The 23,730-nt window shown below is 35.7% G+C and overlaps 2 protein-coding genes across 2 annotated transcripts; both read left to right on the top strand.

Annotated features, from left to right (window-relative positions):
- The first annotated feature begins 9,276 nt into the window (after positions 1–9,276).
- Positions 9,277–12,059, top strand: LOC143205898 (chromatin assembly factor 1 p55 subunit-like). The gene is made up of 8 exons (XM_076418928.1): positions 9,277–9,439; positions 9,518–9,749; positions 9,801–9,997; positions 10,339–10,560; positions 10,625–10,825; positions 10,884–11,060; positions 11,686–11,769; positions 11,826–12,059. The coding sequence occupies exons 1-8, from the start codon at positions 9,409–9,411 to the stop codon at positions 11,924–11,926; spliced, it is 1,245 nt and encodes a 414-aa protein (XP_076275043.1). The 5' UTR covers positions 9,277–9,408; the 3' UTR covers positions 11,927–12,059.
- Positions 12,060–12,927: 868 nt separating this feature from the next.
- On the top strand, positions 12,928–15,676 carry LOC143205910 (uncharacterized). The gene is made up of 5 exons (XM_076418932.1): positions 12,928–12,999; positions 13,066–13,168; positions 14,873–14,970; positions 15,382–15,516; positions 15,575–15,676. Exons 1-5 carry the CDS (start codon positions 12,928–12,930, stop codon positions 15,674–15,676), a joined length of 510 nt encoding a protein of 169 aa, XP_076275047.1.
- The last annotated feature ends 8,054 nt before the right edge of the window (positions 15,677–23,730 follow it).

The following is a 23,730-nucleotide window of genomic DNA, read 5'->3' as shown; positions in this document are numbered from 1 at the left end:
GACCACGTGATGTTGATGAGTTCCGTTCCTCGTGCTATCCCTCCATGCACGTGTCAAGCACCTGTCGAGTGGCTTATGTTGAGTTGATTTACCTGTTAGGCACTTTGATCACGTCGGGGTCACCAATTGTAGGGATGTTCGTCGGGTCGGTCGGTCGGTCGAAATGTGTGGCTGCCGCTGCGATCATTTATCAGAACACTCACTACTATCTTTGGAAGGAATTTGCACGGGAACTAAAAACACTGATTGAATCAAAGTTGTTTATTCTAACTTACGATTGATACATGTGGTCGATGGGAGAATGGACAGGATATTAGGTTAAGGTGAAGGAAGTACGGTAGCGCTGTGGAAGTAGTACTGTTACAGGGGGACGGTGATAAGAAAAGAGAGCGAGACGTCGTCGTGATGGCCTTTTATACTCCAGAACTGCATGGTACCAATCCACCGGCGTTGCCAACCTTTGTAGTTGTTGATGGTGAATTGGTGGTGGCCTAAAGGGTCGTGGCGGTCGCCACATTCTCTTTCTCTAGTTAATATTTTCGCAATTAATTTGTAGATTTTGTAGATTATTTCTTATATTCCCGTTTTGATTACTATCTTTTCCTTTTATTAATTAAATAAGAATTACCCCTAATTTATGTTGTTGGATATTGTTTTCGTCTCTCATTCAGGAGAATTGACGTACCCGCATGGGAGGTTATGTCTTCGTTCTGTTTATACGTTTTGTTTATTTTATTTTATTATTGTTGTGTTTTTAGGTTTTCTTATGGATTAGACCGATCTTGTGTGATTTGGCGACCTACGACTTGTTTGTTTTACCCCCTCACACCACTTGGAGATTTTGTCGGACACCATCTGTGTCACTAGGAAATTTGCTTGTGCTTGACGATTGAATACCACCAGACTAGGATTGTACTTTTTTTATGAATATTTGGTATTATTTCAGGGTGAGTTTAGATATCATCTTTATCCGCCTTTTCTTATTCGGAATTGATTAATTAGATGACCCTTGTGTTTTGATTTTGTAAGGCATGAAGTCCACTGAGATTACCACTCCGTGGGACGGTGAAGTGACGCCGTCAATATGTTTTGATGTTGTTTAACTACCTTTGTTTTATTTTATTTTCTTGCTAGTTATTTTCCCACCAGGATATCAGCAGTGTATTTATGTTTTTTCTATTTTTTAGGTTATCTGCGTCCAGATTCTTTGGCAGAATTGACCGTGATTTATTTGGAGATGATATATCCGAAGCTATCCGTGGCACCATGCAGCCCTTCTGTACTCGATGATTAAACGCTATCAGATTAGGATTTTACTTTTGCTTGGGTACTTTCGGGTATGTTGAATATTATATTTGTTTTTATTAGACTTATCTGTTCGAAAATGTATTAATTAGATGACTTATGTGTTTTGATTTGCAAGGTATGAGGTCTATTGAGATTACAACCCCGTGGGTCGGTGCAGTAACTTCGTGAATGTGTTTCATATTGTTCAACTACTTTTATTGCCAATCATCCTCCCATAGGGATATCAACAGTTTATTTATGATTTTTTATGTTTTAGGTTAGGAATTCTTTGGCAGAGTTGATGGAATTGATTGTGTCCTAGTGGTGGAAAGCATTTTGGGACTATTGATACTATGAATTTGCTAGTTTTCTACACCATAAGATGAGTATTATTTGTCTTGTTTTATGAGGTGTGTCTCTGTCCTTTGAATGATTGTTTTAGATGATTGTGTTTTATGCAAAGGTTGTTAGGAGGTTATTTTGCGAAGATAGATACGACCTTGACGATATGAGATGATATGAATTTATGCCATCTCATTTGGTAAATTAGAAAATTTGTATATCTTCATGGATTTTGATATTATTTGTCTATTTGAGCAGTCCTTAACCCCATTTACTTATTCTCTTTATTTTTAGGTAGGTTGGGCGACAAAACGAGACTACTATGATTGTGTATGTGATGAAGGTGCGGATCTGTAGTGCTATTGCTCACACTAAAGCAAACCATCAGCACCTCTCGATCTTCTCCATGCCATTTTACATGATTGAAGCATATTCTCCCATGCTCGTCATTCCGGATGGTCAGCTTATTTTAATTGTTTAATGGTTCCTATAATTTGGCTTTTTTTTCTTGCTTATTATTATTATATTAATTACTTAATGATGCTTTTATTATAGCAACCATTATTTTGACTTAAAAAACTATGTAATAGTTGCATGCAGTAGCACTAACATCTAATAATAGTATGCCTAATATTAATCATTTTGAATGTCTATTTGTGGGATTGTGGAATTGTCTGTGCCTATCTCTATGTTTCTCAAGGGGCATCTCTTATATGTATAGAGAGTTATCTTGACATAGCTATTATTCGTATTGTGCTTTATTGGTTTAATTAATAATGAGGGTTTATATTACTGATTTCTTCTTGTTGTTTTTGTTATTATCAGTTGTCAGTTCTGGGATTGCTGGACTTCAGCGATATTTTCTTCATTAATAACTTTGTTTGCCCAATCATTCAATATTTCAATTTTCTTCTTGTTTGTTTTGTTGAGTGCATTTCTCATTTCCATCTGATCATTCGGAATTTTATAAAGATCTCTGGCGCTCAACCTTTCGGCGTTTGTGCATTAATTTATGATGACTATCTTCTTGATCTTGGCTGCATCCGCATACTCCTTCCGTGATTTCCAGTCTGAATCTCTTGATGTATGCTTCCATGTTTCCATGGTTTGTTATCAGTTGCACTGCTTTTCGGTTTAGCTCTAAACTTTCAAACCCTACTGTTTTGCAGTGCTTGTAAGTGTTGACGGCATGCATATCGCCATGTTTTTCTTCTAGTATTCTTATGGCTTCTTGTACGGCTAGAAATTCAGCTACTCTCTGTTAATTCCATTTTCTTCTAGCCTGATGCATGCCTCTTCCTCCGTCCCGTCGCTCCTGCTTTTTCCTGCTTCACATTAGCATCCATCCATACCTTCGCTATGTGTCTTCCTATCTCGTACTGCTCGGTCCCCAACGAATCCACGGTTTTTCTCATGGCCAGCACATGTATTTTTACTCCGCCCTTGGCGGGCCTTGTCTATAACCGCATTTTTCTGCCGCTCATGCTCTTGGTTCGGCTTCTATTGGTAGAGGAACTACTCCTGCGATTACTTGTAGCGCGCTCGTCGGTGCTGTTTTAAACGCGCCGGTGATTAGTATTGGGGCGTATCTTTGAATCGCGTTTAGCTTCCTCTGAGTGTGTACTTTATTTACGTACCGTCCCCATTTCTCGGAACCTTATAATATGGCTGGCTTTACGACTCTCTCGTATACATTTTTAATTATGTCCCTTACCTTATTTCCGTACTTCCTGCTTATGGATCCCGCCGTTTTGGCGACGACGGTTTCGACCTTTTCTTTAATCGCATTCAGATGGTTAATGTATATTTTTGTCTTATCCAATATTACTCCCAATTACCTCATCTGGTCTTTAGGAGTTATGATTTCTTCGTTTAATTTAATTCCTATCTTCAGAAATCTGGTCCTCCTGGGTACTACTGGGATTTATCTCTTGCGGTCATTTCTTCTTTTCTTCAATTCTTCCATCGTAAAGGGGATCTCCTTTGGATATATCATAGCTTCCGATTTTTCTATATTGTAATGTGCTCTTGAATATTCTTTCCATTCTAAGCATTTGCGCCAGCATTTGTTCCATTCTTCTTTAATTTCAGTAGGTGTTCGATGGCTGATTGCGATGATTTGGTCGTCGGCGAACGTTTGTGCTCTCACATGTGTCTGTTGTGTGTCAATATCAGCTATCTTATCGAACCAGGAGTTGATATTAATCAACCATAGAGTCGGGCCTATGCTCGACCCTTGTGGGCACCCCTTCTCTATTCCGAACTCGATTTTGTTGCTGATTACTTGTTGTTTTTTAAGTTCATTATGACTCAGTCTAGTTCAGCTTCTTGTATTTCTTCTTCGTCTTCTTCTTGTTTGCTCCATTCTCCATTGGTGACCCTTGTCATGATCCTTACAAGTTGTTCTTTTTCTTCCTCCTCTTGTTTTGGATGATATTTTTCTACCTTTTCTTTCTCCAGGTTATACATATTGCCCGGTTCTACATCTTCCATTATTTCAACTATTTTCCCCCTGCTGACTCCTAGAGTCTTTATTATTTTGCAGACTCTATGCCATGGTTCAATGTCGAATGTGTTTTCTATTTATAATTATTTCTTCTACATGCTTCTTCTTCTTTTCTTTGACAAGCTTCTTGAATGCTCGCTTCATTACTCCATATTCCCTCACGAGGTCGGTCTTATCCCCGTCTTCTCGTCTGATCGAATCGGCTTTTCTTCTAAGTTCCAATTTCTTCTGTTGGCGTTCTCCATCCCATCATTCGTTGTCTTGTTTTATTATGATGGTGGTTGTTTTTAACAGTTTAGTAGATTTCTTGAAAGCTGCTTGCATTTGCTCCGCTTGTTTTTCAATTTCGTCTATTTGCATCGTCGCCCTTATTTCTGTGCTCGCGACTAGCAACCCGTCAGTGACTCTTTGCCAGCTGGTGCCGTGATAATCAAATTTTTTCTTCGATGTCTTATTTCTCTGGGGTTTACCTTCTATTTCTAAGGTTTGTGGTCGCTTAGTGTCTCTTCAGTTTCTTCGTACCGTCCAGTTAATCACGTTCACTTCTGGTCACTCATCAATGTTGCTGTTTCCCCTACTACTGATAAAGGTGGGAGCTGTTTGTTCATTCTGCACTAATTCCAGTCGGTATGATATGGTCCAGATTATCAGATTTGAACCTTTGTTGTTATACAATAAACATAAAGTGTGCTTGGCATTAAAATCACCAGCGACTATCCATTTCTTCTTGTATTTCTGCCATTGTTCTTCTTTTTCTTCTAAGCAATTTATGTTGTCTCCTGTCGGATGCGCGTATACGTTGGTTATTAGTAAATCGTAGTCTAATAGTTTGACTATGACTTTGACCGGTCCCGACATTTCTTAGTTCTTGTTGCTGGTTCTCGCACCAAGATTATGTCATATTTTTCTTTGTCGGCTTTCGCTCTCATGAGCTTGCTGGCCTGGATGCCTTTTTCGATGTTTATCTGTAGGATTTTTAGAGCCATTTCTGTTTCATTTCTTCGATGGCTTCTTCTTTTCTTTTCTTGTATATTGGACAGGTCCTATCATTTACTCTATTGTTTGAGTTTACCTCCGGTGCTCCTGCTCTTTTGCAGTTCGCACAATTCGTGGTGCTACTCTTGCAGTCCCTTCCCCCGTGCGGTCCTGCATATATTTAACAACACTGTGCGCTTCTACAATTTATCTGCTTGTGCCCGAAACTGCTGCATTTATAGCATAGTAGAATTGCGTTGAAATCATCAACGAATTGTCTCAAGTACCCTACAGAGACTTTGCCCTTTTTTAACACTGCTCTGTATATGCTGGGAATTGTTTCGATTATAACGTTGTTTCTTTCTGGGTTTTTGCATATATATTTCTTTACTACCTTGATGATTTCTTCTGGTTCTTCGTTGTTGTCAGTCTTTTTTCTTTCTTCTTGGATGATGTTCATATTTTCTTCGTTTTGATCAGCCAGATCTTTTATTATTTGTTCGTCTGTGATCTCCCTGGATACCCCTGTGATTCTGAATTTGGGACGTTTTTCACTATTATCGATTTTGATACCATGTACATAGCTTATTTCCAGTCCACAGTCCATGTCTGTGTACTCTTACGTGTTTGAGGCCATCTCCTGCTAACTCTTTACGGGTTAGCTTGCCTCTGGTGGCGGCTAATGTCTCCGCGCCACTTGCTTTTTCCTTTCTGATTTTAATTTCGTATATATTATTAATCTGTTTCGGATTTTGCCATTCTAGATTAGGTCTGGTGGATTTCGATGCCTTTGACTGGGCTTTTTGTGGGTTTGGCAGTGTTTTATTTTCATTATTCTTTTTGTCGCCGCGACCTCATTGTACGTACAGATCGTATTGGATGTATTTTCGGTCTGTAACTCCACGGTAGTCATCTCGATTCTTCTGCTGATGTCGGTCTGCGTGCACATCCATCATCACTGGCCTGGCGAGGACTGCTGGAGAATACTCTCTTGCAATAAGGATCCTATTTTTTGTATTCTCTTGTCTGTTTCGTGCTGTATTTGTCCCAATTTTCTGTTTATCATCTCCTCCACCATTGCTTCCGCATTCGTAATGCTCTGGACTTGTATAGTGTTTGGCATCACGACTGCGGATTTGGCTTTCAGCACCTTTTCTGTTACTATGTACATTTTCATTAGAATATTCGCGACGCGGGTTCTGGCTGTGGAGATGAATCGATATGTCTTATATTTTAGACAATATCTGCTGGTTACGAGCCTAACTTGCTCAGTCACATCTTTCATGACGTCAGCCAGTTCAGTTGCACTCAATCCGCGCAGTCCTCGTCTGTAGAATTCGAAGTCAATGGTACTGTCTGTTTCTACTATCTTAGTATTCTCCATTATAGTGTCTAGAACGCTGTCTCTAGATTCCACTGAGCTTCTTGCGCTCCCTCTCCTGCTCCTGCCCCCGTTCACTTTAGCAGGAGCGGCCACAATGTTCCCCAACCCGCTCTCGCTACTAACGGATATGCTCCTTGATCTGAGCTGTCGAGTAGTTGTGACCCTATTGTCGATATTTCTTTCGATGACGATTTTGATAGTTTTATCCATTATATATAAATTTATTAAATATTAATAATAAAGGTTAATAATAGTTATAAGTATTAGAAGATGCCTATTAGTCGATATACCGATTTGGACAATTTATAAGCTGTTTCGATGAAATACGTTTCGAGATAATAATTAATTCAATATATTCCTGGAAATTACTCTAACAATTACTAATAAAGAGATTATAAATACCTAAAATTCACTAAGAAATAATATAACAAGATCTGTTCTAAAGCTCTAAATATTCAATATTTCTTGGTATATTCAATGTGAATCTATGATCACTCGTAATGCACCACACCTACAGTTCTAAGGATATGTTACTGCTAGTATTGGGAATAATCGACTATCGACTGTTCAGTAAATGACTACTTTTTACTATCGACATTTTAGTCCGCTATTTTTGGTTCGACTGTTTTCAGTCGTTATTTTCGGTCCGACTGATTTTATTACTATTTACTATCGGCTGTTTCAGTCATTTATGTCTAGTTACTATTTTCAAATGCATGAAAGTAATGCGCCGAATTTATGCTTATATAGATTTATATGTAATATATGTGGTTTTATGTTTTTTTTTAATTTGCTTGTGAATAACTATATATTGTAAATTAATGTAGCAGCATTTTGGAACGCTAGGTTTCGAGGGCAATAAATTTAAATTGTAAATGATAAATAGTAAGATACTTTTGACTAGTATAATAGGTAATACTTTGTTTGGACTGGTATAATAGGTAATACTTTTTTCACGATTTTTGTCCAAGTGTCTTGTTTGTCGAAACTTTTTTCCTAAAATCTTCAAAACTAAAATTAGGTTCCAAAGGTTTCAGAAATTGTATAGATCCAAAAGATTTGAAGAATTTTTTACAGTAGCAGATGTTAAATTTCCTTTAAAAATATTAACTGTAAAGAGGTGAATAAAGTATATTAAATATTTGTAATAAATACATTTTCTGATAGGAAAACTCTACTTTAATATTCAACAGATTTTATTTTGTTGGCTATTAAGAAGAACACCACGGTTTTTATTTGTTAACGAATGGACTATCTTAACAGAATGTGTTCAACTTTTAGAGCCCATTGAAATAATTGCCACCGGGTTATCTGGTGAAAGATATCCCAACGATGTCTTTAATTATACGGTTAATAAAAGGACTGCAACATTCCATCAAATCCAGGATTTTAACAAGTGAATGGGGAAAAAATGGTAAAATTGTCTATTAGATGTCATCAATAAAAGACTGGCTATTTGAGAAATAAATACGATATGCGCGAAGTCCACATTTTTAGGTCCTAGATATAAAAAAGCAGGATTTGGTATTGCAAATAATGCTGAGGCGATACAAAAAGTTATCACAAAATAGATTTCTTCTGTTCTAACTTCAAAAAATACAAATATAGTTTCATAACTCGAAATTCAAGACAAAGCTACTGACCAAGAATGTATTGACATCTGGAGATATTTTTGATAAAAAAATGGCTAGAATGAAAGAAATAATTACTCCAAGTACTGCAGCAACTTTACAGATTTAGCAATATTTGGAAATTCCATTTATTGGCCGTTTAGAAAATCCATTGAATTTTGGCAAACCCATAAAATGGAACTACCTGAATTATGTCAGTTACACGTAAAATATTCCTCTATACCCGCAATGTCTGTCCCCTGGGAACGAGTTGTTTCAAAATCCGGGCAAATAATTAACGTTGAAGTTAATAATTAACGAAAAGTTGCACGTGATAATATTCATAGTAATTTAAAAATATTTCCGTTCAAAAATAAAAAAAATTTTATTTCAAAAGGGTTTGGTAGTTATTGTACGATCATTTTTAGGTTCATCATGGTTTAGATTTTTCCATGATTAGGTATATGTTTACATTTTATATAGTAGTTATGGTTATTGAAAATCTTTAGTTATTAGGTTTTATTTAAGTTGTATTGTACTATTTATATTTATTATGCTATGTTATTTAAAAATAGCAATTAATATATTAAAAAACGATAAAACATTTGTAGTGTTCTTATTCCATTCCTTTTTACACATCCACAGATCCATTCATATAAAAGTAATCCTACTTCTTCTTTTTTAAAGTTATCTAGGGAATGAATATTTATACACGTCTGTTTCGCTTATACCACCATTAGAGAATATAAAGACATTTAAAATTAACTGCTCCAAGCATTTATCTCCGTCCGTTCCTATCTCACATTTTATACAGACTAGAATTCGTACATCTTCGTCTGACATCACCAATGGAAAAAAAGTCGAACCGTGCATTTAATTGAAAATAGTAATTACTATTTCGTATAGTATATATAGTATTACAATTTTTTTGACCATCTGTTTTGCGACTATCGACTGTTTTCAGTCGATAGTTCCCAACGCTAGTAAAAATTATGTTAAGTTCAATTCAAGTACTATTTTGTTACTGTTTAGTTACTACTTTGATTTTGAGGCATTCTTGTTTGCATTATTGAATATATTGTATCCATAATCTACGAAATGAATATATATATAATCTACGAATATATAGCAAATATATTTTCTTATGTCATTTTGTAATTGGTAGTACTGAGCTTCATAATTTGAAAGGTTGCTTTCTTGGCGGGACACCTGAGGCCTCAAAATTTTTATATCGGTATTGTGTACCTTCTTATATCATTTTTGCGGAACTACTTTATACATGCTTTATACCCTGTCTGTTTAACATGGCAACTGCAGGAAATAAATGTGAGGCCGGTTAGTATAATTCTTTATCGTAATTTGTACTTAACGATATCGATTTATACCGGTCCATACACTAACTACGTGTTATAGAAACTTTTGATGATGCCCTTGAAGAGGGAATTATCAAGGAAGAATACAAAATATGGAATAGCAATGCCATATTACTTTACGACTTGGTACTGGCTCATGTGTTAGAGTGGCCTTCTCTAACAGCACAATGGTTACCAGATGTCACACGTCCTGAGGGAAAGGATCATTCGTTACATAGATTGATTTTAGGCACTCACACTAGCGAGGGACAAAACCACCTTTTAATTGCTAGGTAATTCATTGATTTAATATTGTTCTTAGTTTATTAGTTTTGTGTTTTCAGAGTTTTAGTACCGAATAAGGATGCCCAATTTGATCCATCTCATTATGAAATTGAAAAGGGGGAATTTTGTGATTTCGGTTCTGTTTCTTTGAAAATCGAAATTAAGATAAATCATGAAGGTGAAGTCAATCGAGCCAGATACATGCCTCAAAATCCTTCTGTTATTGCAACCAAGACTCCGTCAAGTGATGTGTTAGGTATGTACACTTTAATGAGCATTTGATAGTTGTCAAATCGTCGAGTACTTAAATGAAAATAAAAATTACTATTATATTTGTTGGCAGTTGTATAGACCATGATTTCAAAATGGAGGTGTTTCAACAAATTTTGACTTTTTTTTGAGAATTTTTGAAAATGAAAAAACAGAAATTGGTTTTTTCCAACCCAAAATTCTCCATACAAGACCACTGGTGAATACCAAAAATTAGTAATTACAAAACTGATAAAAAATGAAGACTAGAATGAGTTTATTCCATATTTCCCAATGCTAGCTAATATAATTGGCCTATTTATAATTGGTGCTGTTATCTATTTCCAGTATTTGACTATACCAAACATACTTCCAAACCCGATCCCAGTGGGGAATGCAACCCCGATTTACGCCTTCGAGGACACCAGAAGGAAGGCTATGGTTTATCCTGGAATCCAAACCGTAATGGGTACTTGCTATCTGCCAGTCATGATCACACGATTTGCTTATGGGATATTAATGCCACACCAAAAGAAAATAGGGTTATTGACGCCAAAACAATCTTCACAGGTACTGGTATTGCAGGTATTTTATTTCTCTCTGATAGGATGTACTAACTGAAATTATTTTGAAGGTCATACTGCCGTGGTAGAGGATGTTGCATGGCATCTATTATATGAGAGTTTATTCGGATCTGTTGCGGATGACCAAAAATTTATGTTTTGGGATACCAGATGTAATAATACCAGCAAACCTTCTCTTACTGTAGATGCTCATACAGCAGAAGTTAACTGTTTAAGTTTTAGTCCATATTCGGAGTACATTTTGGCTACAGGTCAGTGCAGTTTTTCGGTTTTTGTGCTTACTAATAGCAAATAACGGTTAACTATTAGGATCTTCTGATAAAACGGTGGCATTGTGGGATCTGCGCAAGCTCAAGTTGAAATTGCATAGTTTGGAGTCGCACAAGGACGAAATTTTCCAAGTTCAATGGTCACCCCATAACAAAACAATCTTGGCTTCTTCAGGAACTGATAGAAGGCTTCATGTATGGGATTTGCGTAAAATTGGTAAGTTAATATTATAATCTAGCTAAATCTAGGCAGCTCGATAATTTTTAAGGAGTAGATAAAACTATTCCAGCGAATATTTAATACATCAAAACGCAAAAAATCTAATAACAGATCAACATTTAACCTTTATGTCTATAGTTATTGTTTTTTTTTATTTTTCTGTCTGTCCTATTGTCTAACTGTCTTATTGTCTGGCTGTCTTCTATGTGCCCAATGAAAAAATTCTTCAGCTCTTACGTTTATTACTAAGAGATTGTTATTCTATTTTTAAAATATATTGATTATAAGGGTTTGCTGAAATTTGATACTTAATTTCAAAGGTCCACAAAAATATCACTATTTTTTAAAATATTTAGAAAAAATATACATCTTTTTAACCTAATATTTTACTATTTTTATTTTCTCTTAAAAATATCGATATATATTTTGTAAAATGTCGTTTTTTGTTTATACCGCTTTCGCGATAAATAATGATGTTATACAACTTAACATAAGGGAAATACTGGAAAAAAATCGTATTGTCGTTCTTTATTAACGAAGTTTATTGAATAACCCGGTATTGATATAAATCACTTGATTTTGTGTAGAATATAAAATCTTGTCATGTCTTGTGTTAAATTAGGGAAAGAACAAAGTGCCGAGGATGCTGAAGATGGGCCACCAGAATTGTTGTTCAGTCATAGAGGTCACACAGCCAATATTTCTGGTAAAACCAAAGCGACTAACATTCAAACAATTATTTCAATATTCGTTTTTATCTAGACTTCAGTTGGAATCCAAATGAACCTCGGGTGATCTGCTCTGTATCAGAGGATAATATAATGCAAGTGTGGCAAATGACTGAGTGTATCTATAATGATTAAGGACCCGAACAGCACACTTCGGATCCAGAAACACCCGCTTCTTAGATTAGCCGTCATTTTTTTATTGATTTGTTCGTGTAAAATACCTTCCAAGTTTTTGTCGGTATTAAATTTGTTTTTTTTTGTCGTTTCTATATGAAAAACTAGGTTTAATAAATTTTTTCATATTACTAGCCAAGTTATTGAATGTTGTTATGTATAGTTAACTAACGTTAACTTCTGGGTAACTGATTTAATTAGGGTTATTTTAAACTAAAAGAAAACTATTGACTTTATTTACTCAAAAAATGAAACCATTTGCTGAATAATACCAGTTAGAAATTTATAATGTCTCCATATAAGGAATATATATGAAAAACCTGCTAGTGGTTTTGTTTTCATCAGAAACATACCAAAAGTAATGACTATTTGTACAATGTAATTCACAGCATATTTGACTGCGACTTCTCCCAGAAATTTAACAACGGCGGGTATTTCATATTTGTAGGTGGCCATGATTGTTTTGTCGGTCGAAGATTGCGATGAGTTCTCTATAAGAGAAAAAAATCTATTAGAAAATCATTATAAAATATTTGATACTACTGTGATCAAAAAAGGTGTAAAGTAGTTTCAATAATGCTCTTCTGCTCTATGGGCTGTTTGATATGGACTAGACAGTGGTGACAGAACCTCTAAATTATTTTAACTGTTGTAGATCTTTTAATTCAAAATTTACTGTCAAATATATTGTTATAATAGTCACTAGAGAATTAAACGAAAACGTATGGCGATGTTATAAATTATGCAAAAAAAATGTTTATATTTCTTCACTGTTTTCTGAATACTTAAGGTATATTGTGACAAAATTACTGAGTGTGAACTCGCTTCCATATGTTCCATTTAACTTCCAGATAATTATTAACAAAACTGTTAGTTATTTATTTAAGTTATTATTATGGGACATTGTAGGAGATACTTTGAATTATATAGGAGAATCATTAGCAATTTTAGTAACAAATGCCATGACAGCATCAGAGGCTGAACAATATTTTTCAACACTGAAGCGGTTCTTAAAAATTCAAAAACTGAAGATGGTTTAACAGTTAATAGGTAATTTCAATGAAAATTAAAAGAAAGCTGTTTTTTTGCAAAAATTGCAGAAATTATTGCAAGTGTCGTCACTGAAGCTGGATAATGGACTCGCATTAAATACCGATCAACAGATGTTATTTCTAATAAACCAAATATGTACTGCAGTAGCAGGTGTTGTTTGAGAGCTAGAATACCAAATAACATATCTCCCTATATCGTCGAATTTGTCGTGTTTAAGTAATTTGAACAAATATAAACTTTCAGTGAAATTTGCAAAAAGCACTGGTACAAACTAAAATAAAAGTTCATAATTGGTTGAATTCTTGGTTTTCAACATAATGCCTACTTAATTTTATGAGTAATGATCGTGTGTTTCATTTACAACAAATATGTTTTAAGCATATTTATTGATTAAATAAAATGATGTAATATTTATGTACAGTTAAATATCCATACAATGGAATGTGGCCCGAACGAATTCGAAATCATTTTAATTTATTCTTGCTATAAAAAATCTAATGAGAAAACAAAATTAGGAATATTATATATAAAATAATCAAATATATAAATATACAAACTTAATTCAATATATTATATTTGAAGCTTGTAACTTAAACCTTTAGGATTGGTGAAAATTGAATATATCTAGAAAATGGTGTATCAACATTGGTTCATTTTCTGATGTATGAGATTCTGCGCCCAACTTTTGTTTATTAAAGGCTTACTCTAACTATAGAACCAATGTGGACTGTAGCGAAAATAAATTACTGTTATTTTTTAAACTGAATCTTTGGAAACTACCTATTATTTATCTTTTAATAAATTAAAATAGATATATTATTTTTTGTGTTGGGTGACAAAACATAGGTAATGTTCTGAGAGTGACTGCAGAAGACAAGACTTAACTTTAGTTGTGTTCTGTGGTTTGGTGGGAGCATGAGAAACATAAAATGTGGCATGGCAATGAAGAAAAGGAAAAGTGCTCAATATCAGTATGTTCGGTCTCTTATTCTGTTTAATCTACATAATAGAAGAGCCCTGCAAGTCTACCAGGTTGGTCTGTTTTGGTTTTGGGACAGAATATTGCAAACCACATTGACTGAGTCGAGCGGGATTTAGATTGTGTTCCAGATTTAAGATTGTCGAAGTAGAAATCAAGATTACTCGGATGCGGCTTAACGACGACGTAATGAACTTACCCGTAATACATAAGGTTTTCATAAAGTTGACACATAATTTCTCTTAGGTTCGACAACCTGATATACGTTTATTATAATAATAAAATATTTAGAATGTGATGAGATATTTAGAATGAATGTGTTTATGTACGAATAACTTAAAATAGATTATATAATGCCTGATATGTATCATATAATTTACATAATAATTTTGGTTCATTTTAAAATAGAATATTTTGTTTTATCATATGAAGAAAACGTTCAAAAATAGTTATTTCATGTCTAACTAACTTAAATCTAAATTCATAGTACAATAATAATTTTTAAATTGTGCAAAACAAGATATTGACTCATTAATATTTTTATTGTACGTTTTATTTTTATATTAACATTTAATTAATATACAAGTAAACAGAAAAGAACTAATATGAATATCGTAAGAGTTAATTTGTTTACGATTTATTCTTGTTGGACTTTTTATATAAGAACCTTCTACATAATATAAACAACATATGTGTATAAAAACCAACGAGTTTATATTGTTTTTCAACAGTCGAGATTCTATCTAAAAAAATATGTTTATAATATATTGTCTTATTTATTATACATTATTTTAATAATCTATTCAAAATGATATTATTCTAATAGTAAATTCATTTATATTATTTCTATACATTATTATATTGTAGTATTTAAGTGGATTTGGATCAGAACAATCCACAAAAATGCCCTTACGGGCTTTACGCTCAGCAGTTATCTTGGAACAGCGCTCACTATGGCGAGGAATCAGAATTTGTGAGTAGTTTTTCGATTATTTTTACGGGAGCTCTCAATATGTGGCAACTAATTTCTAAGCGTAACTGGTTATATAAAATTAAACCATCTTTTGGACTTTACCTTTTACAACATTTGATGGCGCCAATATAACTCATAACTGGAATGATGAGAAACCTGATCCCAATCAGGTAACGTTATTAATATGCTGGTATACTAGGTGTATCGGTAATTGCTTCCCGTCTTTTTTTTCACCAAAGAAAACACGTTATTTAAAATGGACAGTTCATATCTGTAGAAAGATTCAGTTTTTGCCTCAAAATAGGTCTGTCACTAATGTTGGATCCATATTTCAACTATTGTCACATATCGACACAAAAATTCTGGTTTGTTGCGTTTAAACATGGTCATATAAATTAATACAATTTTCAGGCTAAAAAGGGTGGATTTGTACTAGGCGGTGCTACGTTACACTGTATTATGACACCCCATGGTCCGGATAAGAAATGTTTTGAAGAGGCGTCCAGTGAGGCACTCAAAGCTTACAAAGTGGCTGTAGGCACTCAGGTTTGTAGTTGCAATAAAATATGTTTGCAAATATTTATGTATTAAATTGATATTTTAGGCGTTTATGTTTGAAAGTTGTCTAGGATTAACAGTAACTAAATGGGGTTTGGAAATATCAGAAAAACTCTATTCTGAGTATTATAAATGCTGGGAAGGCTGAACAGCCATTTTACTGGCCCAAAATAAAAAAAACATAACTGTGGTACTTTACACTACTGAATACAACATCCTGTATGAAGTTATCTCAGATTAATTTTATTTTCAAGAACATGTATAGTTATTTGTCAAATATAACAAGATTTCATGGGTATTAAGCATAAAAAACAATTTTTAATCAATTTGTTTCTCCAAATTATGTATCCAAGCTAGCAAAACGTATAGATCACAAATTTCAACAACTATTTTTCGACATAAATATACAGAAGCTAAATTTGAGTATAAAAATATTAAGATTATAACTAAATTGGAGTTCTAATAATAACTTATTCCATAATGGTGGTTATATTCTGTTAGCATAGCAACTCAAATATGGTATATTATACAAATAACTAAAACGCTTAAAACTTTTCGTTTCTGTCGGAACTTCTAAATAGAAACTACATAAAAACTCTCTTCTGCCAAAATACATGTTTTTCTATGAATACAGTGTGCAAAAATGTTAGTTCAATGCATCTACTATTTTTTGAATTTTGCACACATAAATATATAAAGCGAAATTTCCAAATGCAAAGATTTAGATCTACTATTCTGTATATGAAATATAATTTACTGATATTAAGTATAAATCTATAATGAGATTTATTAAATATATAACACGAAAGATCACAACTGTCTAATAACTGAATGATTTGTTGCTCTCGTACTATTAAAATAATTCATCAAAATTTCACAAAACAAATCAAAATGAAAATTAAGACTGACGTAACTTAATAAACAAGCGTTTGTTTTATATGGTTAATAACATTTTTCCACTTAAAATTATACCTTGAAGATTATGTCGGATAAATTTTTAATTAAGCTAATGCGTTTTTTTTTTACTTCGAATTTTTATATATAACATTATGGCGAGTACAGACCTGAGCAATGGTTGCTAACATTTTATTATATTGCAAACTCTACTCTATGCTTGCTAAATATATTAAAATTTAAAGACCTTAAACTTAACCTATAAAATTAACGCTTCAAAATTTGTATGTTGAGTAGTGTTGGAAACAATCGACCGAAATTGACTATCTTTTGACTACTTTTTATTATCGACTATTTCAGTCGCTATTTTTGGTTCGACTGTTTTTACTAGTACCTGTTTTCAGTGGCTTAGTTTTAATTACTATTTTCGGTTCTACTAGTTCATTCGACTGATTTTTTAACGTTCTGGCCTTCCGTCCTAGCCGCGACCTTGAAAGTAATGCGCCGAATTTATGCTTATATAGCTCACTGTTTTATATATTTCATATTTTTGATCTTTGATACACAGAAAAACTTGAAAGATGGTCTGTTTTCGGTGAATTCAAGTTTTTATTTTTAATTTTTTGAGATTTTTGAAATGCTACAGGCCTATCGCGCTAACCAGTCACCTATGTAAATTACTTGAGCGCATGGTCTGTCATAGGTTGATATATGTGATTGAAAAGACTACTAAATAATCGTCAGAAAGGCTTCATTAGAAGATACCCTACACTTGATCACTTGATCGGGTTTCAGGAGGACCTTTGTGAGGCCTTTAATACGGGACAACATGTGACTGCAGTTTTTCTTGACTTAGAAAAGGCCTTTGACTCCATCAATATTGATAACATCCTGAACAACTATCTAACTGGGAAATAGGGGGCAAAGTGTTCGATTTCATTGCATCCTTCTTGACTAACAGAAGCTTTCGGGTCAGGGTTAATGGAGTAATATCAACAACATATCATCAAACCAACGGTGTACCTCAGGGCTCATGTATTAGTCCATTACTATTCATAATAGCCATGAACTCCATTAACGAAGTCATTCCCACTTATATCAACGCCAGAATCTATACGGATGACGTGGTTATGCACCACAAACTTACAAACCATAAGTATAGCCAATCCCTATTACAGAATTGCCTCGATGAACAACCTGTGTGGGCCGGACGAAATGTGTTGAAGTTCTCAACAGAGAAGACCGTCAGTGTTCATTTTTGTAGACGGATTAACTGCTCGCGAATAGCAACACTAATGATGGAGTGTAAGAAACTGATAAATGAACCAGAACACAAATTCCTTGGCTTGCTGTTTGATCACAAGCTCAACTGGCTTCCACACATAAATTATATCAAGGATAAATGCTTGGCAGACATAGGTCTACTGAAGACCCTTTCCAACATTAATTGGAGAGCACATAGAATCGTTGAGCAATATATATAAGGCGCTGATAAGAAGCAAATTAGACTATGGAAGCCAGTGCTATATTACCGCACTCCCATCATATGTGAACAAACTTAATCCCATCCAAAACGCCGCTATGAGAATCATACGGGAGCATTCTGCACTAGTCCAGTTGAAAGCTCGAGTAAGAAAGAAATCATTCGAGTCACGGCGAGAGCTCCTGCTTCTAAACTATGCAAGTTCCTTTAAATTTCATCCAGAATGGGACCAGTTCACTACCTTTTTCCCACCGAAGAGAGACTGGACCAATATAAGGAAGAGGCACTTAAGCCCTTCATTAGTTTTCCAGAGGATATGCAAACGAATAATGATTGTGATCCCAGATGCGAATTGTAGAATCACTACTATACCACCATGACAGTTCTCAAGAATATATATGTATGCTATGAAGGCTCTGCACAAGGAAACAAATAGTCCTTCTACAATAAAAACTTATTTTAAACAGATAATTGAAGAGAACTATCCGAATTATCTTGTTATCAATACAGATGGTTCAAAACGAGAACTTTGTGGGTGCCGCTTATACGTCTATTCTACTTGAGAGACACTTTTGTCTTCCATCATTGACTAGCGTTTTCACCGTGGAGCTGCTGGCTATCTATATGGCCCTATCTGCCTTGGAAGAATCACAGATTAGCGAATCGATACTAATCGTATCGGATTCTATGAGTTCTCTAGAGAGCCTAAGGTCGGTAAGAACAGTCCACCCTCTGGTCACATCCATCAGAGAGATACAGACAAAGCTACAATTTAGGGATGTACGAATAACATACCCTTGGGTCCCCTCCCATAAGGGAATATCTGTTAATGAAAGAGCCGGCAACCTGGTAAGTAGGGAAGAGGAATCAATCGGGTTAAATGAACTGTTCAGCAAAAAATATGCCAAAGTTTATAGAAAGGCCTAAATAGGCAGTTGACCCAATTAGAATGGGACCTTCTATTTTATAGTATATATATTCTATTATTTATAATTTGCTGTGCAATATTGTATGCTGTTGATGTTCTTATAGCGCCTAATGTGTCATTGTAACTTGCCTTAAATAGCCCAAGAGGCTGATGGGTTTATATATGAGTGGTTTTTTTAATGTATAATTTTGTAAATGTTTTTTTAATAGTATTTTCGCTTAGTGTTGACACAAGGGCCTAATGATCAGAAAATTCCTAAGAGTCATGATATTACTGATGACAAGTGCAAGATGTGGTCGTATTTAATGGTTAAAGGTAGCGCACTCTTATTGCATCATTATATGTACAGATTCTTTCTGGGTGTCCTTTATATTTTATGACCACTTGTTAATAATTTGCCTTTTATTTTATTTTTCTGCAAAGAATATTTTTATAATTATAAATATCAATACTGATTATGTCTTTTTAGTCGGTATATATATTAACTAACGATTCTTCCTAAGAACAATTATATTCAGTGTACATTAAACATTCTCCATTATGTGTATATAAAGTATCTGTTAGTTTTTATGCTCAGCTACTCCGCCTATGAGAGTTCTGGATGCTATTATTTTTAAGAGTTTATACCTTAATAGTCCATTTGCAAGGACGGAATTTGCAGATACGATGAGGTCTTGGGTGCTTTCTTCGTACTTGATCAATTTCATGAGGGCCAAATCGTTTGCATACTTAGAAATCTTTTATTCGTTTGCGCGATCCGGACCATATTTGTCACTGATTACTTGAACGTCGAGTTTGAAGGTCTTACTCTGCTTGGAAGCCTTGATTTCCAGCTTCCTTACGCCTCTACTAGTTTTATACTTTGGTTCTTCCGTGACAGGGTGGTTCTGATGTGGTAGAACCTTCGACACATAGTGTGTCACACTATCGTGCTTTCTAATTCTCGCGTCATATGTTCGACGACATCGCTGCATAATATGGTTTTATGACTCAACAGTGCCACATCCGGTTCGGCACAACCGGTATTCTGTGCTACCTCTGGCAGTTTTCGCCTTGGAAGGAAAAGCATTAATGCGTAATCTTAGAGAACTCACGTAAACCCTCCCCACCAAGAACCGCGTGCCATCACCCAATCAGTTATGTTGATATTTGGTCTGACTCGATGAAGAGAGAGTTTTGCCGTCTCAAGAATCAGTTAGCTTCTTAGTCCACATTTTCCTTACACCCTCCTTGTCAAGCAATTTGCCGTCCTCCTTTAGTCGTTCTTCACGCTCTTAAATCTCTTTTATTAGAATTCCCCAATGCTGCCTCACCGTAGATGAAAGGGGAGGATTTTAAGCGTTTTAATTTTACAACTCTCAGCAGTGGAGTTTGGTACCTGAGTGGAAATTCCCAGGCCACCATCGGAGATTTCAGTGTGGAAATATGCATTAGGGCAGTCCTTTGGCAGACGTAGCCAAGTTCTAACAGCGCTACGTATATAGTTTCTGGTTTTGATGTAATTAAATGATAGAATGGTGATATAAGGACATTTGCAGGATCCAGTGCCATTGTTGTGGCTTCAAAGGTAGGGCTGTTAATTTCCCCAGCTTCTCTCGGACTATTGATCGGCCGTTGTTGTTCAGGCCTCCTGCAGCCTTAAATGGTATACCTAGATACCTAAATTCGTCCGACCTTTTGAGAGCTGGTATTGCATAGCCTAGGAGTTTGAAACTACCGCTTGGATCAACTACGATTTTCTTTTGATGACCGAGAGCTTTTATCGTGATGGTTTGTGACTTCAGCGCATTCACAGAAAGTCCCACGCTCTGAAGGTAGTCTCTAATCCTGTCTAACTGAGTTTGCAGCCCAACACGAGAGTATGCCATCATGATCAAATCATCAGCGAAAGCCAAGACAGTCAAGGGCCAAATATCAACTTTAATCCCTATCTCTTCAGGAATTCCTCTGAATATGCCATTTATAACAAAACTAAATAGCATTGGGGATATAGGGACCCCTGCCTTACCCCACATGTTGAATGAATGGCGCCCGAAGTCCATCCATTATAATGAAATTGGTTGGTATTTTTTGCATATCCAGAAATGATATATTTGACCATAAAAGGCCCTAAAGCAGCTAAAGGACACCGAATCGTAGGCCTTCGCAATATCCGTCGATGCAACGTATACTGAACCAAGGGTCCTCCTTGCGTGCCACAGTGCCATGTCTAAAAGACTGATATCCTCACTGCAGTCGTCGGCGTTCGTGAAAGCTCTTTGTCTCTCGTCGATCCCAACTAATCGTAAACTAAACGTAAACGATTAGCGATGACCTTATGAAAGCATCTTGTTAAGACCGGCGTGATAGAAATTGGTCTTAGATCAGCGGGACTTGTGGGACCTTTCTTTTTGTCTATGAAAATTGTTCTCGATCTTAAGAGAAAACCTGGCAGACTAGCGCACACCATAAAAATGTTAAAGAAACGGTTGAGCACTGACACCGGAATTTGTTTAAGTTCTCTGACGGTGATACCGTCAGGTCCCGCGGCGGACTTATTAGGTGTAAAAGTCCTCCTCAATTCTATATCCAAAATCGGATCCCACAAATCATACCTCGTATTATTTTCACATTCATGGTCCTGGGCGATGGCGTTGCATCGGTTTCTCTCGTAAGAAGGGCTCGCCAACAGGGCTCCAGGATGTTAATAGGTATTAGTTTTTCGGATTTCTCGAGTTAGCCAACATCAATGGCTTTCCATGACCGAGTCAGATCTTTGGCCCATAGATGTTGTATGTGAACGTACTTGCTACGTCTCACATTCTTTCTCGAGAGTTTCGTACTTTTACATTCATTTTGGATAGTGTGTGATATCTTGGTGGTAGGATATCTCGAACGTAAATAACTATCATCTCACTCAAAGCTTGTTTATCTAGTGCGTGACGTTGTTGCACGTTTCATGCAAATATTTTTACTTTTATTCCGACGATGTCAATGTCGGGTAGTGAGTGGATATAAGTACGAATCTTGAGTTCTTGGTTTTCAGAACTCTTTTCCTCCCGTTCCGTTACTACATCGGATTGGGAGATCTCAAGAGAAAGAAGAGGTTCAGCTTTGTTATGTGCATTTTTAATGTCAGTAATGATATCGGAAAGCAATTCTTGATGTTCGGCCTTCTTCCTCAAGCTTTTGATAGCTTCAAGGGATCTTTCTGGAAAATAGGGCGCCAGAGCCTGATTCATTGCTAATATTTTACTAGTACTCGCTAGTGTAAGCGTGGCTTCACGGCGTGCTAGCAGACCTTTTTCTCTTCAGTCCATCTGAACTTTCTAGTTTTGGGACATGAATCTTCAAGGACTCTGTCCTTCCAGTCTTTATAAGCGCGATTTTGATGCACTCCCCTCCCTGATTTTGTTTTGAACACTCTGTTGCATTATGAGTGTTCGTATCTGTAATCCTGACTAGGGCCGGTCTCAACGTGTCCATCACGCCCCCAGTCCGACTTGCAGAGTCAGCGGAATTTGGAAAGCAGATCGCGGAGGGTAGAGGCGATAATTTTCATATCGGTTCCATATTCATCCATAATGCATAGCCCTGAGAGAGTTTTATGGATTATTTGCAGTCTGAGTTAAAAATATGGGGATGAGTTTTTTATGTAAGAAAGGGTAGGGATAGTATTTAATTTGTTAGTTTTGATAAAGCGGTCGAGATTGCCTTCAGCGTCATCCTCAATGAACCGGGTGAAACAACCGGAGGAAGATGCATAATGAGACTAGTCCGCCCTTGAAAATGTAAAAAGTCTCCGCGGCTTGTGGATCTGGAGGAATACGGATGATTACGGGTACCAGAGTTCAGGGTGCACATTAGGAAGGTCTCAAATATATTCTTAATTAGGACATCTGCCAGTACGTGCTTGGCGCTTGCCTGCTTCACTTCTGCCCAATTTGTGAGACTTGTGCTTTTCACCTCCTGATGCCATACTGCTTTAGATGATGGATAATCTCCATATACTTTTTTCATATCGCCTGTAAACGTCATTTTTCATACCGAGTGATGTGAAATCAAGTTTCTCAACAATTTTATTTCTACATATAATAATTTAATTGTTTGTGTACACGTGCGATACCATGACGATGTAATGATATTTGACCTGTCAACAAAAAGGTTTTCCTTCAACCCAGTTTATATTCCACATAAAGGAGATGAAGAGGTCTGATCGACCGTATTGAATGCATAATATATATGGAGCCCTGGTTCGCTTGATTAAACTTAACGTAACGTAATCGCTAGCTTTCTTAACAATTTTCGTGCACATGTTTATACAGTGTATTGGTGAACTAGCTGGAGTATAAGACATAATAAAAATAAAATAATATAATAAAAATAATATAATATATAGAGTCTGAAGCTGTAGTGTTTGACAACGTGAATTTTTCTTTGATAACATTGAGCTGCGATTTTAGAGGCCGATTTCAATCAGTCCGAGTTGTGTTTGAAGACTAACACGAGAGGAAACCCTTATGATTGGCATGGCTATTAATATTCGTTAGGGTTGCTGCCTAATTACAGATATTCGTCTTATAGACCTTGATATTAATACTCATTTTAATGGTGGCCTGATAGATTATATTTAGTCGCTATGGCCATATCTATTCCGTGTTAGTGGACCGGTTGAGGGTGCTCCTGCGATGATGGACTACCTGCAGACCTCTATCTGATTGCTTTCACTCATTCTTCTTATTAGTCTGATTACATGTATCCCCTGTGATGGAGTACTGACTATCGACATTTATATAGTTCTCGTGGCTGCTATTGTCGCCCGTAGTCGAAACCTGCTTGTAAGCATCTATCTAAAACTCTCTCGTGGTGGTAGCCGGTTGGTTGGCACTCTCTTGCTGGCAGCCTGATTGTAGATTGT

The sequence above is a fragment of the Rhynchophorus ferrugineus genome, unplaced genomic scaffold (genome assembly GCF_030347505.1).
Source record: "Rhynchophorus ferrugineus isolate W39M unplaced genomic scaffold, kcgeb_rfMv2 rfM30, whole genome shotgun sequence".
Taxonomy (NCBI): Eukaryota; Metazoa; Arthropoda; class Insecta; order Coleoptera; family Curculionidae; genus Rhynchophorus; species Rhynchophorus ferrugineus.
Note: the sequence above shows the minus strand (reverse complement) of the source record. Positions and strands in the feature narration are given on the sequence as shown.

Bases quoted from the DNA above. Each gene is read 5' to 3' on its own strand.
- LOC143205898 (XM_076418928.1), top strand. From the start codon at position 9,409: ATGGCAACTGCAGGAAATAAATGTGAGGCCG. The intron at 11,061-11,685 runs GTAAGTTAATAT...GTGTTAAATTAG, and splicing joins ATGGGATTTGCGTAAAATTG to GGAAAGAACAAAGTGCCGAG. The intron at 11,770-11,825 runs GTAAAACCAAAG...GTTTTTATCTAG, and splicing joins TCACACAGCCAATATTTCTG to ACTTCAGTTGGAATCCAAAT.
- LOC143205910 (XM_076418932.1), top strand. From the start codon at position 12,928: ATGACAGCATCAGAGGCTGAACAATATTTTTCAACACTGAAGCGGTTC. The intron at 13,169-14,872 runs GTGTTGTTTGAG...GTAGTATTTAAG, and splicing joins AATATGTACTGCAGTAGCAG to TGGATTTGGATCAGAACAAT. The intron at 15,517-15,574 runs GTTTGTAGTTGC...TTGATATTTTAG, and splicing joins AAGTGGCTGTAGGCACTCAG to GCGTTTATGTTTGAAAGTTG.